The 16,855-nt window shown below is 42.9% G+C and overlaps 1 protein-coding gene across 1 annotated transcript in view; it reads left to right on the top strand.

Annotated features, from left to right (window-relative positions):
* The window catches only part of CD109 (CD109 molecule), a 465,421-nt gene that overhangs the window by 312,116 nt on the left and 136,450 nt on the right, over positions 1 to 16,855 (top strand). Inside the window, exons 20-21 of the mRNA XM_073569324.1 lie at positions 15,187 to 15,300; positions 15,810 to 16,022. Coding sequence (XP_073425425.1) covers positions 15,187 to 15,300; positions 15,810 to 16,022 — 327 coding nt within the window. The remainder of the gene's footprint in view (positions 1 to 15,186; positions 15,301 to 15,809; positions 16,023 to 16,855) is intronic.

The raw sequence follows: 16,855 nt of genomic DNA, 5'->3' as shown, positions 1-16,855 counted from the left end.
GCCAACCCGAGTTTAAGCCGAGGCACCTATGCATGGCTCTTCATCCCTATCCTTCTATGCCTGGCTCTTCATCCCTATACTTCTATGCATGGCTCTTCATCCCTATACTTGTATAGTCGAGTATAAGCCAACCCGAGTTTAAGCCGAGGCACCTATGCATGGCTCTTCATCCCTATCCTTGTATGCATGGCTCTTCCTCCCTATCCTTGTATGCATGGCTCTTCATCCCTATCCTTGTATGCATGGCTCTTCATCCCTATATATGTATTCATAACTCATCATCCCTCCTCATCCCTAACTTATCATCCCTATCCTGGTATGCATGGCTCCTCATCCCTATCCTGGTATGAATGGATACTAAAGAGAAATGAGTATTCACTTCTCTCCATGCCCAGCAGCTGCAGGAAGCCGACTGTGACCCGCTGGTATCCTGGTATGCATGGCTCCTCATCCCTATCCAGTTTTGCATAGCCCATCATCCCTATCCTTGTCTGCATGGCTCCTCATCCTTATCCTTGTCTGCATGGCTCCTCATCCCTATACTCTCCATGTTAGTACTATGTGCATGGAGAGCAATGAGTATTCATTTCTATTTAGCAATGATCACAGTGTCAGCCTCAGCCGGTGGCTTCCGGCAGCGGCCGGGTGGTCACATGTGCCCACTACTTAAGAGAAATGAGTATTCACTTCTCTCCATGCCCAGCAGCTGCTGGAAGCTGACTGTGACCCACTGCTGCATAGCTGCCACTCCCCCTCCATCTTCTGGGACCCTCACTTGAGTATAAGCTGAGGTGGGTGTTTTCAGCACACAAAAAATGTGCTGAAAGACTTGGCCTACACTCGAGTATATACGGTTAGCCATTTTACAATAAGGTGTCATATATGTGCAATTTTTTGAAACCCTAATTTGCTGGCTTTTCTTAAAAATGTAATTCTCAACAAATTGAGAATCAAAAGTACTGTAAAATGTCCAATTGCCCTGAAAAAATTTGTATATCCAAACCCTTCAAGACCTTTAACACAAGTACTACCTTAAAAGTGTCAAAGTGACATCAATACATATTGCTACTGGTAAATGTATGGTAACTGTTCTTTACTGCTGTGATGTCATAAATTACCTGTACAGTTTATTTGTTTTCTGGCTTTCTCATATTATCTCTATTGCTAAGCTGTGAACTCGGATGTCCTATCAATATCCTTACTTACAACTAGTGTTGAGCGATACCTTCCGATATCTGGAAATATTGGATCGGATTGGATCGGACTGATACCCAAAAAGTATTGGATATCGCCGATTCCGATACCGGAAACCAATGCAAGTCAATGGGACAGGAATATCGGAATTAAAATAAACCCTTTCTTTCCTTGTAGGTTAATTCAACATGAAGGAAAACAACTAAAAATAATGTAGAATGTATTGGGGGAGGTGGAGGAGACATTAAAGGGCATAGAGGTTTAGCCCAATCAAATGGAATAGCAGGAATAATTTTTTGTTAAAAATGTTCGGAGTTACAAAGATATTGACTATGTTAACCTTTTTTATATTTTGTTAGATATGTATGTTTCACTACTTCCATGCTCTTCACCTTCTTTTTTACTTCTCCCACACTTTCTCCTTCATGATCCTCAGCAGCAGCAGCATCTTTTTCATCAACTTCTTCTTCACCTTATTCATCTTCTTCTTCTTCACCTTCTTCTTATAATTCTTTTTTTTACATTCTTCATATTCTTCTTATTCAACTATTATTCTTCTTCATATTCTACTTCTTCATCTTCTTCCCATTCTTCTTCTTCATCATATTCTTATTTGTGACAGGCATTCCTGTAGTTGTTATCTATAAAAGTTTGAAGATTACACCTTCCGTTCTGCCTGTCACAAAAGATTTACAACAGGATTTGTCTGCGTTCAGTTTGGCCTGCAGGAGCAGGCATTTTCCAGGGGCACCATGAGGAGGAATGGACTCACCCCAATACACTGCTTAGTCTTCTTCTGCTTATAATTTAGATAATATCTTTTGCTCTGATTTTTAGTCTTATGCTTAATGTTCTTCTGCTTTTTGCTTTTCTGCATTTTGTTCTTCTGCTTCTTGATCTTCTGTCTCTTGTTGTTCTGTATCTTGGTGGTTGTCTTCATGTTCTTCATCCTCTTGGTCATCTTCTTCAGGGTCATCCTTTTGTTCTTCTTTGGGGTGATCTTCAGGGTCGTCATCTTTGGGGTCGTCGTCTTCTTCGGGGTGGTCTTCAGGGTCGTCGTCTTCAGGGTCATCGTCTTCGGGGTCGTCATCTTTTTCGGGGTCGTCTTCAGGGTCGTCGTCTTCAGGGTCGTCATCAGGGAGATCTAGAGTGATTACCAAAAACCTTTTCAAAAAGCTTGAACTTGGAAATGTAGCAGAAGGTACAAGAAGGCTGAGGAACTGCCGAGAACCAGCTAACTGTACTGGAACCCGGATGGGTAGCAGAAGGAACAAGAGCCAATGGCACTACCGAGGACCAGCTGATGGTACTGGAACCCGGTTACTAAGCAGGAGCTACCTGTGCTAGAAAGCACTACCAAGGACCAGCAGACGTTGCTGGAACTCGGATACCAAAAAGGAGGCACCTAAGCCAAAGGCACTGCCGAGAACCAGCTGACGGTACTGGAACCCGGATGGGTAGCAGAAGGTATCCATTAAAAATAAAGTTGGTAGGCCGCTAGTCGGCCGCAGTTACTGAAACCTACAGTCCTACAGGGGGTGCTTGTCCTATTGGCACTACGGAACCAGCCTTTATTGCCAGATCCCGCAGCCCACATAGGAACTACTTAAATTGCAGGCACCATAGATTTGACTAACCCTACCGCCACACGACAGGACAACGTATTGGTGGCAAGGTAACGTTGACACTACCCAGAAACAGCAGGTGTGCCTGAACCAGGCTGGGTAGGAGGGAGTACCCGTGCCAAGGACCCTGCTGAGAACCAGCTGACGGTGCTGGAACCCGGATGGGTAGCAGAAGCTACAAGAGCCAATGGAACTACAGAGGACCAGCTGACGGTGCTGGAACCCGGAGGGTCAGCAGAAGGAACAAGAGCCAATGGCACTACCGAGGACCAGCTGATGGTACTGGAACCCGGTTACTTAGCAGGAGGTACCTGTGCCAGAAAGCACTACCAAAGACCAGCAGACGTTGCTTGAACTCACATACCGAGAAGGAGGCACCTAAGCCAAAGGCACTGCCGAGAACCAGCTGACGGTAATGGAACCCAGATGGGTAGCAGAAGGTTCCCATGAAAAACAAAGTTGCAATGCCGCGAGCCGGCCGCAGTTACCGAAACCCACAGTCCTACAGGGGGTGCTTGTCCTATTGGCACTACGGAACCAGTCTTTATTGCCAGATCCTGCAGCCCACATAGGAAGCACGTAAACTGCAGGCACCATAGAGTCGGCTAACCCAACCGCAACACGACAGGACAACGTATTGGTGGCAAAGTGACGATGACACTACCCGGAAACAGCTGGCATGCTGGAACCAGGCTGGGCAGGAGGGAGTACCCGTGCCAAAGACACTGCCGGGAAGCAGCTGGCGGTGCTGGAACCCAGTGTAAATACTACAAACAGAGTGGAGACAGAGGCCTAATTGGAGCAAGTTTAAAATCTGTAGTTGTGTGAGTGTGGACAGAGCAGGAGAAATTGCCAGACACACAGCTGGGGATCAGCTGACATTACTGAACCCCAATAACACTGGAGCATATGTTGACTGTGCAGATGGCACTTCTGAGCAGCATCTGGTGGTGTTGGAGCCCAGGGTCAAAAGGACAGAGTGGAGGCAGAGGCCTAATTGGAGCAAGTTTAAAATCTGTAGTTGTGTGAGTGTGGACAGAGCAGGAGAAATTGCCGGACACACAGCTGGGGATGAGCTGACATTACTGAACCCCAATAACACTGGAGCATATGTTGACTGTGCAGACGGCACTTCTGAGCAGCAACAGGCAGTGTTGGAGCCCAGGGTCAATCAGGGTGTAGGCTGATGCCTAATTGGAGCAAGTTTAATATCTGATGTAGTGTGAATGTGGAGGGAGCAGGAGACATTGCCGGACACACAGCAGGGGAACAGCGGGCGTTACTGAACCCCACTAACACAGGAGCTAGTGTTTTTCTGTGCAGATGGCACTTCTGAGCAGCAACTGGCGGTGTGGGAGCCCAGGGATTACAGTTCAGGTGGTAGAAACATGAACACAACAGGAGACCTGGATACTGTTGCCAACCAATTATTTAATCTGGAAGAGGACTGGCAAATTCTGGCGAGATCCAGGCCTTGTTCATTTTCAGAAAAGTTAGCCGGTCAACCTTACTTTTAGTACACCACCTGCGGCACTAAAGACGCGTTCCGATAATACACTAGTAGCAGGGCAAGCCAGCACCTCCAGTGCATACTGGCTAAGCTCTGGCCTTGTATCCAGCTTAGAGACCCAAAACTTGAAGGGGGAAGAGCCGTCTGGGAGTACACTGAGAGGGCAAGACATGTAGTCTGTCACCATCTGACGGAAACATTGCCTCCTGCTGACTGGAGCCATCTGTGATGGTGTAGACATTTGTGGCGGGGACACAAAACTTTGCCACATTTGGGCCATACTGGTCTTGCCTTGTGCTGAGGTGCTGCTTCTGCTCCCTCTTTGTGCAGAGCTTCCTCCACTGCCTCGATGCACAGAGCTTCTTTGTAAAGCACTAGCAGCACTGCTCTCGGGTGGAATGGAGAGCATGATGGAATGCACCAGTGTGTCTTGGTACTCCCGCATTTTACGCTCCTGGTTCAACGGTGTTATGAGGCTTTATAAGTTGTCCTGGTAGCGAGGATCTAGGAGGGTGTACACCCAATAATCAGCCGTGTTGAGAATGTGGGCGATGCGGCGGTCATTTCACAGGCACTGCAGCATGAAATCAACCATGTGCTGCAGACTCCCAACTGGCCAAGAAACGCTGTCCCCTGCTTGAGGCGTCATCTCTGCCTGCTCTGTATCACCCCACCCTCGCTCTACATACTGACTACTAGAGCTTTGTGTACCTCCCTCCTCTGGAGTGTTGTCTTCCTCCTCCATTGACTCTTCCTCATCCTCCTCACAAAGTGTCCCCTGCCTAGGCCTTTGTGAGGAACCACATTGCGCAGACTGTCCAGAAGCAGATGGCATTTGTGACTCCTCAACCTCCACCTCTTCCAAAACCTCCTCCCTTAGTGCTTGCATTGTTTTTTGAAGCAGGCAGATAAGGGGGACAGTCATGCTGACTAGTGCATCATCTGTACTTGCCATCCGCGTGGAATCATCGAAGGCACGCAAAACATGGCAGATGTCCTTCATAGAGGCCCACTCAGTGGTGGTGAAGTGTGAACGGCGCGCAGTGTGACTTGTTTGCGCCTGATGCAGCTGGTACTCCATTACTGCTGCCTGCTGCTCACACAACCACTCCAACATATGTAACGTTGAATTCCACCTGGTGGGTAGGTCACATATGATGCGATGTTCCGGAAGGCGGAATCGGCGCTTCAAAACTGCAATGCGCGATCTTGCCATGCTGGAACGCCGCAAGTGAGCGCACTCTATGCGGACCTTGTGCAGCAGTGCATCAAGATCCAGATAGTCCCTCAAAAAGCTCTGCACGACCAAGTTGAGCACATGTGCCAGACATGGGATGTGAGTGAGGTTGCCTAGGCCCAGAGCTGCCACCAGATTTTGGCCATTGTCACACACTACCAAGCCTGGCTGGAGATTCGCTGGCACAAACCACACGTCGCTCTCCTGCTTGATGGCATTCCAGAGCTCCTGCGCTGTGTGGCTTTGATTCCCCAAAGAAATTAATTTCAGTACGGCCTGTTGACGTTTGGCCACGGCTGTGCTCATATCGGTCGTAACAGGTAAGCGTTCACGGGTCCATGTGGAGGTAGACCGTGACGGCTCCTGCAGGGCTGATTCAGAGGAACTGGAGCTGGAGGAGGAGGCAATGTGTACAGACTGGATTCCTGCAATCCTTGGAGATGGCAGAACACGTACAGCGCCACTCTCAAGATCTGTACCCGGCTCCACAACATTTACCGAATGGGCAGTGAGGGAAAGGTATCGTTACTGTCCATGGTTACTGGTCCACACATCGGTGGTCAGGTGGACCTTGCTACTGATGGCGTTTAGTAGCGCATGTTTAATTTTTCCCTCCACATGCTTTTGCAGGGCAGGGACGGCTTGCCTGCTGAAATAAAAGCGGCTGGGCACGTTGTATTGTGGGACTGCCAATGCCATGAAGTTCCGGAAGGTGTCAGTCTCCACCAGCCTGAATGAGAGCATTTCAAGGGACAGTAGTTTTGCAATGCCAGCATTCAGAGCCTGTGCTCGGGGATGGTTTGCCGAGTATGGCCGCATTTACTCCCATGCCTGTGCTACCGATGGCTGTAGAGTGGCCTGGGAGTGTGAGGATGACAGGGAACATGGTGCTGTGGGTGGAATTACACTGGGTCTCTGTACAACAGTGCCAGAGGTTCTTCCATGGTGATCCTGTGAGGAAGCCGAATCAGCTGTGTGTGAGCTGGAGGAAAAGGCTACAACACGAGCTGAAGAGGTGGTAGGTGGTGCTGTAGGTTGGCCTACGTCTTCAGTGTGTCTTTGTAACTCCACCACGTGCTTGGTCCACACATGTTTCCACATACTTGTGGTATTGAGTTTGCTGACACTTTTCCTTCTTTTGACTTTCTGACTACACAGCTTGCATTTGACAAAGCAAATGTCATCTGCAACTGTGTCAAAAAAGGACCATGCACTGCAAGTTCTGGGAGCGCCCGTTTTGGGGTTTGGAAGAGGAATGCTCCTAATGGGTGCCAAAGTGGAGGCTACCGGCAACCTAGTCTGCCCCCTCCCTCTCCCTCCTGTTTTGGCCGTTCGGGGAATCTCTTCCTCAGAGTTGCTCCCACCACCTTCCTGTTCCTCACGTCATGATGGGTCAAGGACCTCATCATCTACACTACCCTCTTCAAACACCTGCTTCTCCTGGGTAGTCTCGCCAGCACAGTGCGCACAAGAAAGTGGCACCTGAGTCTCATCATCAGATGCATACTGAGGTGTGCTTATCATAGGCACTGGCCCACCCGCATCTTCAGATTCAGAGAGACAAAGTAGTTGCGCATCACTGCATACTCCCTCTTCTTCACATTCTAGAATGCTGCTTGGCTGGCCCCCTCTTTCCAAGCCAAGAGATTCAGAGAGCAGCAGTAGAGATGGCTCCTGTCCAAAGCTCTCTGACTGTCTGGGAAATTTGGCAGGTGGTGAAGAGACAGATGGTTGCTCTTCAGTGCTCTGGACCTGAGAGGATGTGGAAGTAATTGAAGTCGATGCGTTAGCTGCAATCCATCCGACAACGGCTTCAATTTGTTCCTCCCGCAGCAGTGGGGTATGATGAGCTCCTACAAAGCTGCGCATAAAGGACTGTTCCCTGGTAAAACTGGGGGATTCTGAGTCACTGGTGCCCACAGCAGGCACAGAATCCCCATGTCCTCTCCCTACTGAAACTCCACGACCACGTGCCTTACTCCCTGCCTTCTTCATCTTGGTAGACTGATAAATATAGGCAGAAAAGTACTAAGGGCTTAGTGTGCTTATTCCTGAACAGCTGCTAACAGGTATAAGAAACACTAATTTTATAAAGTGTGGACTACACTTTAATATGAGCTAATGTGGCCCACACAACTGTAAAGTGGAGTGTTTGGTGAACTTTATTTACGTGTTTTTTTTCACAAAAAAAAAAGGATGTGACCAAAGATGTAAAAGCGATAGTATCGCAAACTTTTTGTAGCTATTACAATGCAGGAAGGTAACCTACAATGTAATAGATGAGGCTCCAAAAAATAGGCTAATACTAATCTAGCTGGGGCTGCAGGGCACAAGGCAGCAGAAGGGCTCCTCTATCTACTCTTATATAGTGTTTGCAACCAGTCTAGCTGGATATGGATGGAAGCACACTAATAGGAGAAATTCAGGAAAAATAAGCAGCACTACAGCAAAAAAGGACAATGTATGAGGCAGTGACGCACCCTGAGCGGACTACAACCAGAGGTGGCTGCAGAACACACTACAGCGTGAGCTACACTCACACACAGAGACCTCACAGACAGCCGTGAACAGTGCAGAGAATTGTGCACTAGCACTGAAAGGCTGCAGAAAGGCTCCGCTATCTACTCCTATATAGTGTTTGCAACCAATGTAGATGGATACGGATGGAAGCACACTAATAGGAGAAATCAAGAAAAATGAGCAGCAGTAAAACAAAAAAGGACTATGTATGAGGCAGTGACGCACGCTGAGCGGACTACAACCAGAGATGGCTGCAGAACACACTACAGCGTGAGCTGCACTCACACACAGAGACCTTGCAGACAGCTGTGAACAGCGCTGCAAGGCAAAACAAAGCTTCACACAGCGGTTGCTAAAGTAGCCTGGGTAAAGCACAATTTAGCAAATCGCTATCTCAAACTGTCCCTTAGAGTCAAAACAGCAGCGTCCTGTCCCTAACTGAATTCACAGCAGAGTGAACCCAAAATGGCTGCAGACGGTTTTATAGTGCATCATGACATCATTTCAGCAGCCAATCACAGCCATGCCATTAGTTAACATGCCTACATGCCTAACAGGATGTGCCCACACTTCTTAGGATTCCTCATTGGCTGAATCAAATCAAACTGGCTCATAGCATTATGGGAACTTCCGATTCCGGTATTCGATATGCAAAAAGTATCGGAACTCGGTATCGGAATTCCGATACCGCGAATATCGGCCGATACCCGATATTTGCAGTATCGGAATGCTCAACACTACTTACAACACAATGATTTCTGCATTCTTTTTTTCTGCTTTTATATACAGTGTTCCAAATAATTATGCAACTTGGATTTAATGTCATAAAGATGTTATTTTTGTTTTTTCAAATAACCTGGATGGTATTGTGTCTCAGGGCTCTTTGGATCACTAAAGTCAATTTCATGAGCCTGTGATAATTAGCTTGCCAGGTGAGAGCAATGAAAGGAAAACTACTTAAATAGGATGTGCAACATTATTAAGCAGGCCACAGGTTTCAAGCAATATGGGAAACAAAAAAGGATCCCTCTGCTTCCAAAATATGGCAAATTCATTGTATTAACCCCTTCACAACATATGACGTATATTTAAATTTAGGCCAGAGTCACACTAAATGTGTGAAAAATCGGTCCATGTCTCCCTGCCAAGAGTCGCACAAGTGTAATGCAAGTGTCATGTGAGTACAATCCGATTTTTCACACCTAGCATTCGATTTACATCCAAATGCAATACGATTGCTATCAGATTGCAATGCGATTTTGACATGAGCTTTTACATAGAGCAATTCTCTGTCATTTACACATTATCTTCAAAGAAAATATTTGTCAAAACACAAACATATATATAGATAGATACACCTATAGATAGAATAAAAGCCGACAATTCATGTGCCACGTACAGTAAAATCACAGAATGACAGGTTAGACCAGAATAGATTGAATAGGTATATTCACATAGAATACATAGATATATTGCAGTTTATTTTTTATTTTATTTTAGGATATTTGTGTTTTTTGTTTTGTCTTCATAGATATATAGATGTCAGTGACATCCATATTTATATATATATATGTATATATATTACATAGATAGATAGAAGAAAAGCCGGTAATTCAGTAGCCGCATAGTGTAAAATCACAGCAGGAGCCGACAGGATGGAAGAGATGGATTACATAGAGTAAATACATATAAAATATATAGATATACAGATGTCAGTGACAAATACAATTAGTACAGGGTGTGTGCAGCTTACTGTACACATTAATTAATAAAAGATTATTTTTCTGAAAAAAATGGCATGGGCTCCCATGTAATTGTCGTAACCAGCCGATGGCTGGGGGCTGATGTTTATAGCCTAGGAAGAGATTAATACCCATGAAACGTCCCAGGCTATTAATATCAGCTTACAACTCTATACTTAGCCTTTACAGGCTGTTAAAATGGGGGACCCTAAAAAAAATAGGGTACCCCTATAATTAATAACCAGCAAAGGCTATGCAGACAACTGTGGGCTAATAAACAGCGACTCCTGGATACCCGCTGTTTACCTTGGAAACCGGCGTACACACTGGTTTCCAAGATAAATGTTGGGTATCCAGGAGTCGTGCGGCTCCTAGATACCCGATGTTTATGCCGGTTTCCAAGGTAAACAGCGGGTATCCAGGAGCCGCTGTTTATTAGCTCACAGTTGTACGCCAGTTTCTAAGGTAAACAGCGTGTATCCAGGAGTCGCGCAGCTCCTGGATACCCGACGTTTACATTAGAAACCAGCGTCCAGCGTTGCTGGTCCTGATAGCTGGGGCTGTCTATGTGACAGCTCACCAGCGATCACCCTAACGATGTCCCAGCGACCTCTGAGTCATTGGTTACTATGAGTATAAAAGGAGAGAAACTGATGATGTGTCCACCATCCTCCCCTGACCTCAACCCCAATTAGAACCTTTGGCATACAGTATTATCAAGCAAAAGATCTACACATGTGGTCAAAATTGTTGGTACCCCTCGTTTAATGACAGAAAAACCCACAATAGTCACAGAAATAACTTGAATCTGACAAAAGTAATATTAAATAAAAAATCTATGAAAATGAACAAATGAAAGTCAGACATTGCTTTTCAACTATGCTTCCACAAAATTTAAAAAAAATAAAACTCATGTAATAGGCCTGGACAGAAATGATGGTACCCCGGAAAATAATGTGACAAAAGGGACATGGTAAATCAAGGTGTGTCCACTAATTAGCATCACAGGTGTCTACAATCTTGCATCTGTATCTGTAGCCATCTGTACAAGCCTGTATAGAGGGCTACAGATACTCACTGTGCTGTTTGGTGACATGATGTGCATCACACTCAACATGGACCAGATGAAGTGAAGGAATGAGTTGTCTCAGGAGATTAGAAAGAAAGTTATAAGCAAACATGTTAAAGGTAAAAGTTATAAGACCATCTCCGAGCAGCTTGATGTTCCTGTGACTACACTTGTGCACATTATTCACAAATTTAAGCTCCATTGGACTGTAGCCAACCTCCTTAGACGTGGCCGCAGGAGGAAAATTGATGACAAATCAAAGAGATGGATAATACGAAAGGTAACAAAAGAGCCCAGAAAAACTTCTAAACAGATTTTAAAGGTGAACTTCAAGCGCAAGGAACATCAGTGTCAGATCGTACCATCCGTCGTTGTATGTCCAAAGTGGACTTCATGGGAGATGACAAAGGAGAACACCATTGTTGAAAAAAAATCATAAAAAAGCCAGACTGGAATTAGCCAAACTACATGTTGACAAGCCACAATGCTTCTGGGAGAACGTCCCATGGACAGATGAGACAAAAATGGAACTTTTTAGCAAGGCACATCAGTTCTATGTTCACAGACAGAAAAATTAAGCATATCAAGAAAAGAACACTGTTCTTACTGTGAAAATGGAAGAGGCTCTGTTATGTTCTGGGGCTGCTTTACTGTATCTGGCAGAGGGTGTCTACAATCTGTGCAAGGGCAAGGTACAATGAAATTTCAAGACTATAAATGGAATCTAGAGTGGAATGTGCATCCCACTGTCAGAAAGCTTGGTCTCAGTCACAGGTCATGGGTCTTGCAACAAGATAATGACCTGAAACTCACAGCTAAAAACACCCAAGAATGGCTAAGAGGAAAACATTCGACTATTCTGAAGTGGCCTTCTATGAGCCCTGACTTAAATCCTATTGTGCATCTTTCCAAAGAGCTGAAACATGCCATCTAGAAAAGGCAAACTTTAAACACAAGACAACTGGAGTAGTTTTACATGGTTGATATGGACTTTTCAAAAGCTTTTGATATGGTGCCACACAAAAGGTTGATACATAAAAAGAGAAAATTGGGGATAGGGGATAATATGTGTAAGGAGTTAAGAGCTGCTCAGGGATAGGAAACAAAGGGTGGTCATTAATGGAGCACACTCAGACTGGGTGGCGGTTAGCAGTGGGGTACCACAGGGGTCGGTGTTGGGCCCGCATTTTTTTAACATATTTATTAATGACCTTGTAGGGGGCATACAGAGTAGAATTTCAATAATTGCAGATGACACTAAACTCTGCAGGGTAATCAATACAGAGGAGGACAATTTAATATTACAGGAAGATTTATGTGAACTAGAAGCTTGGGCTGATAAATGTCAAATGAGCTTTAATGGGGATAAATGTAAGGTCATGTACTTGGGCAGTAGAAATAAGATGTAAAACACTGGGCAAAACTGTCACTGAAAAGACCTGGGTGTATGGGTGGACGACAAACTCACATTTGGTGGCCAGTGTCAGGCAGCTGCTGCAAAGGCAAATAAAATAATGGGAAGCATTAAAATAGGCATAGATGCTCATGAGGAGAACATAATTTTACCTCTATACAAGTCACTAGTGCGACCACATTTAGAATACTGTGTACAGTTCTGGTCTCTGGTATATAAGAAACACATTGCTGAACTTAGAGCAGGTGCAGAGAAGAGTGACCAAAGTTATTAGAGCACTGGGGGGTCTGCAATACCAAGACAGGTTATTAAACTTGGGGTTATTTAGTTTGGAAAAATGAAGGCTTAGGGGTAATCTTATTACAGTGTATAAATATATGAGGGGACAGTACAAATACCTTTCTAATGATCTTTTTACTCTTAGACCTGAGACGGGGACAAGGGAGCATTCACTACGTCTGGAAGAAAGAAGGTTTAAGCATACTCACAGACGCAGATTCTTTACTGTAAGAGCAGTGAGACTATGGAACGCTCTGCCATATGATGTTGTAATGAGTGATTCCCTACTAAAATTTAAGAAGGGACCGGATGCCTTTCTTGAAAAGTATAATGCTACATGGAATATATACTGGATTCCTTCATAGGGTGTTGATCCAGGGAACTAGTCTGATTGCCGTATGTGGAGTCAGGAAGGAATTTTTTCCCCAATGTGGAGCTTACTGTTTGCCACATGACTTTTTTTTGCCTTCCTCTGGATCAACATGTTAAGGGGGCTTTACACATAGCGATATCACTTGCAATATCACTAAAGCATCACTGATTTTGTGACGCAGCAACGATATTGCTAGCGATATCGCTACATGTGATACTTACCTCCGACCGGCTCCCCCGCTAGCTATCGCTGATCGTGTGAGAACGGCCTGGTCCATTTCTCATCGTCGGCTTCCTGCTGGCGCCGTCGAGCGAGCCATGGACGCTGCCGGAAGACGGACACCCTGGCCACGTCTGAAAGATAAGAGCGACCGCCGACCGCTGCTGCATCGCTAGTGAAATCTGCATGTTTAGCAGCTCACTAGCGACCATTTAGCGATGCACCAGCAATCCTGACCGGGTCGTATCGTTGTCGGGATCGCTGGTGCATCGCTAAATGTAAAGGGGCCTTTAGGCTATGGGTTTAACTAGATGGACTTAAAGTCTCCCTTCAACCTTAAACACTATATTACTATGTTTGCTCTTGAGGAGTGGGACAAAATACCTTTCGAGAGGTGCAGAAGTCTCATTAACAGTTACAGGAATGGCTTGATTGCCTCAAAAGGTTGTGCAACAAAATATTAAGTTAAGGGTACCATCATTTCTGTCCAGGCCTATTTCATGAGTTTTATTTTTTTTTTAATTCTGTGGAAGCATGGTTGAAAAGCAATGTCTGACTTTCATTTGTTCATTTTCATAGATTTTTGATTTATTATTACTTTTGTCAGATTTACGTTATTTCTGTCACTACTGTGGTTTTTTTTGTCATTAAATGAGGGGTACGAACAATTTTGACCACGTGTGTATGAGGAAGGGAGAATGTTCATAGCTCTAGGAGGCTATTTTGACATGATGCAAAAAAAATTTAAGATGAAACTATTGAAAAATTCACAATTTCAATAAAGGCAACAATTGTAAAGGTAATATCAAAGAAGGGGTCCTATGTTAACATTGAACTTGGCCTGTTAAGATGTTTTGATTGAAAAAGCTTTTGATTTCAGTAAATGTGAACTCTTAATGCTGCAAATTCAACAAATGACCATTTTCAGTTATTTACAACCTAGAAAATGCTTGGAAACTGTTGTGCATAATAATATGGAATAGTGCATTTTGAACTTTTTAGTTTTGAAAAAAAATATTGTTATCATTGGGAGGTTTGGCCAATAAAATTTGATTTGTACTCTAACAGTGGATGATTTGAACCTTCAATTGACTCATTTGCATTCAACATTTTGAAAATGAGAGAAAAATAAAATTTTCATAATTATTTGGAACATGGTGTATACGCTCTGATAGTGCTTCGTGATTGGCTGTGCTGTACCATGTATTGCATTGGCTGCAATGCATTGCTGGGAAGCACACATATTTCCACCTGTTTTCTATGCAATTTTCTTCAATGTGGAAAATGGCAATGGCCAATCGTATCAACCAAATAGCAGTAAATTCAAAATTCACCAAGTTCAACTAACTCCTAACAATTTAACACAATTTCACTTTGCATCAAAACGTCAAAACGGTTTGCTCTTTTATAAAGCACTGATTAAAACTTCGTAGCAAAACAGTAAAAGTCTTGAAATGTGTACCTTCAGTAGTTCATATGAATATAATTTCTAAACTTAACCACTACTTCGCTCCAATATTCATAACAGCTGACTTTCACACACCCCAAAAATTCCAGGGAATTCTTATTTACTGTTACATTTAACAATGTGCTACATCTTAGATGTAGCATTCCGCAGTTAGTTTGTACTTCATTTGTGTATTTTCCAGTCTAACATTGTATTATAGTAATATAAACACATGACAGCGCATTTAACAATTCGAGATTTATTAGCTGTATACATAGATGACATAATATCAAACAATGTTTAGACAGAGCTCAGCGCAGATCCTGTTTTTTTTCGCATTACTTTCATCCATCCTGTGTTTCCATAATTTGTTGCTTCCAAATGAGACAGAGCCAAAAGACAATTTTCAGCAAATTAAACTTGTTTGAATAGAATGCCAATTAACAATTTTCACTATTTAAAATTTCATTGCATCTAATTTTGACGTCTCTCTATTAATTCATAAGATGACAATTTACATTTGTTTCACATCAGACCTGTGTTGTTGTTTTTTTCAGTTGGAATCATTTCAACCATTCTTCATTTCCCTGAATCTCCCTAGTTATGTTACCAGAGGAGAACAATTTGTTTTGGAAGTTGTTGTCTTCAATTATTTGGAAGAAGATACTGAGGTGAAAAGTAAAAAGTGTTCAGTCTCATACACAAGTATACTTATGAAAGCATAGTTATTAGTGGCCAGATATTACATTGTCGAGCAACACACTTTGGAAAACAGTTGGAAGCATGACTACATGATGTAAAATAAAAAAGAATATGAAATGCTCATGTACTTTTTGGAGATGCCTATGCCAATTTGGCACGCTCAAAAAGGAGAAACTTTACACCTTAGATTGTTACGTATAGGCAAGATTATATTAATAAAGTTGGAGGTTAGAAAATGGTAAAAATGTTCTCCAATTGTAGCCTAGAATCCAACTTTTGCTCTATCAATCAATAAATATTTCCAATTAAATTAGCACAAAGTGAAGTGTAGACTAATCTTTCTTGTATTTTGCAATTTATTTTGCTAAATTCATTTACATAGAGATGTTTCTTACTAGACATTTTAATTAAAAACATCAAACCAATGCATTACACATAACTTTGGCTTAAACACTTGACCTGTGTTTTCCCTTCATAGGTTTCTGTAACCCTTGATCAAAGTGATGCGTTTGAAATACACTTATCGTTTATAAGCGCAACCGGGAGCCAAAGGACTGTAATGGTTCCAAGTCAAGAAGGAAAAATTGTTTCCTTTACAATCAAACCTATTCAGTTGGGCAATATTCCAGTAACGGTGAAGGCCACATCCTCTCTTGCTTCAGATGCTGTAACTCGTCAACTCACAGTTAAGGTAATTTTAACATGGCCATTTTTCATGACATCATACAGTAATAAAATTGTAATTTAAACAACATCCCCAAACATGAATGGGGATATAGAGGCATTGACACAGCATTAATTAAAATAATTTTATTCAAACATGTTGAAATAAAGACACCTAAACAAGGAATCCTCATAGGTAAAAAAACGGAGATATAGAAGAACCAGGAAAGCTATAATGTCATGAGATATATAGTTACACACATAACAAAAAAGAAATATATATGAACATATATTATGTAACTAACAAAACAATGAAAAGTGCACCGTGCAATTGTGCCACATAATAATCAGTACAAAAAATAAAAAAAAAAATTTTGAAAAATTTTTTTTGCAATCAGAATAAGCAATATAAAGTGCGCCGTGCAACTGTGCTATATGAGGGCCAGTTAATGAAATGCAGTGTATAGTAACTAACAAAACAATGAAAAGTGTACTGTGCAATTGTGCCACACAATAAACAGTACAAAAAATAAAAAAAAAATTTTGAAAAAGTTTTTTTGCAATCAGGATAAGCAATATAAAGTGCACCGTGCAACTGCACTATATGAGGGCCAGTTAATGAAATAACTGGCCCTCATATAGCGCAGTTGCATGGTGTACTTTATATTGCTTATTCTGATTGCAAAAAAACTTTTTCCAAAATTTTTTTTTACTTTTTGTACTGATTATTGCACGGTGCACTTTTCATTTTTTTGTTAGTTACATAATATATGTTCATATAAATTTATTTTTTGTTATGTGTGTAACTATATATCTCATGACATTATAGCTTTCCTGGTTTTTCTATACCTCTGTTTTTTT

The sequence above is a fragment of the Dendrobates tinctorius genome, unplaced genomic scaffold (assembly GCF_039654945.1).
Source record: "Dendrobates tinctorius isolate UK_male_01 unplaced genomic scaffold, ASM3965494v1 ptg000024l, whole genome shotgun sequence".
NCBI lineage: Eukaryota > Metazoa > Chordata > Amphibia > Anura > Dendrobatidae > Dendrobates > Dendrobates tinctorius.
The sequence above is the reverse complement of the archived record's forward strand: the minus strand, read 5'-3'. Positions and strand labels throughout refer to the sequence as shown.